General features: G+C 39.1%; 1 protein-coding gene across 1 annotated transcript in view; it reads left to right on the forward strand.

The window, feature by feature from the left end:
• Positions 1–975, forward strand: part of LOC119589191 (pheromone-processing carboxypeptidase KEX1-like) — a gene marked incomplete in the record, with an annotated part of 7,126 nt that extends 6,151 nt beyond the window's left edge. The window contains 1 exon segment of the mRNA XM_037937789.1: positions 1–975. Coding sequence (XP_037793717.1) covers positions 1–42 — 42 coding nt within the window.

Below are 975 nucleotides of genomic sequence, written 5' to 3' on the forward strand. Positions count from 1 at the left end.
CGAAATCCCGTCGAGAAAGTCATCGACATGTATTTCTCATGAAGGCAGGAGGTCATCCCGTGGTTGGAAAGCTTCTCCCTTGTTCGAAGCCGAGAGAGCGTTCCGAATCGCAGCTCGAGCTCATTCCCGATACCCTTAGGACACAATTGTTTATATCTGTTGTTTTCTTTCATGAGTGTGATTCTGGGTGTGTTTTCCATTGTTTTGTTTGGCCGACATATATTTTCACTGTTAAGTTCACATCTCATCCATGAGGTGAATTTTCCTCATTACATATTGTTGATTTCTTTACTTGTTACATTGTTCGTAATTTCTAGTTCCGTCCATTTATATTTTACTCTGAATTTAATAGTCGGTGGTCTGTAAAAACAAGGACTTTCATGAGTCTTCCTGCGTATCTATACTTAAAGGAAGTTCTTCGCCTACTCCCTGTCTGACAAAAAGACACAGGAAGGTGGAGAGCGGACGAAGCAACTATTGATAAAAGAGGGGGAGGGAGAAATGGTAATCAGGGAAACGCAGGCCTGCACTGCAGTTCACACTTACCTCTCTCTCTTGTATCGATAGGCCAGCTTGTGTTTTGTGTTTGTTTGTCACTTAAGTCCTATCAAAGAAGCCGGTTCTGGTTCCTACGGTATATGTTTAAGTGTGAAAGTGTTGTTAGTGGAAACCGAAACAAACAGGAAGTTTAGGAATTACATATTTAACAGATGGACACTTATAAAACAACATTTTCATATTACAGCCTTGAGCAGATGTTTATATGTTAGACTGGATGTGGATTACTTGTGAGAAATGAACGTGTTAGTATGTGTATATGTAGAGATGCATATTTCTTTGTATTCATATGTAGAATCTTAAAAATATAATAATGCAACACTGTTATCCAGCACCTTTTAAAGCTTCCTGTTAACGTGAAAAAAGCCGCTTGCCAAACTGTACATAATCGCACAGAGTAAAGTGATTTTTCTTGTG

This window comes from Penaeus monodon, chromosome 25 (genome assembly GCF_015228065.2).
Source record: "Penaeus monodon isolate SGIC_2016 chromosome 25, NSTDA_Pmon_1, whole genome shotgun sequence".
Taxonomy (NCBI): Eukaryota; Metazoa; Arthropoda; class Malacostraca; order Decapoda; family Penaeidae; genus Penaeus; species Penaeus monodon.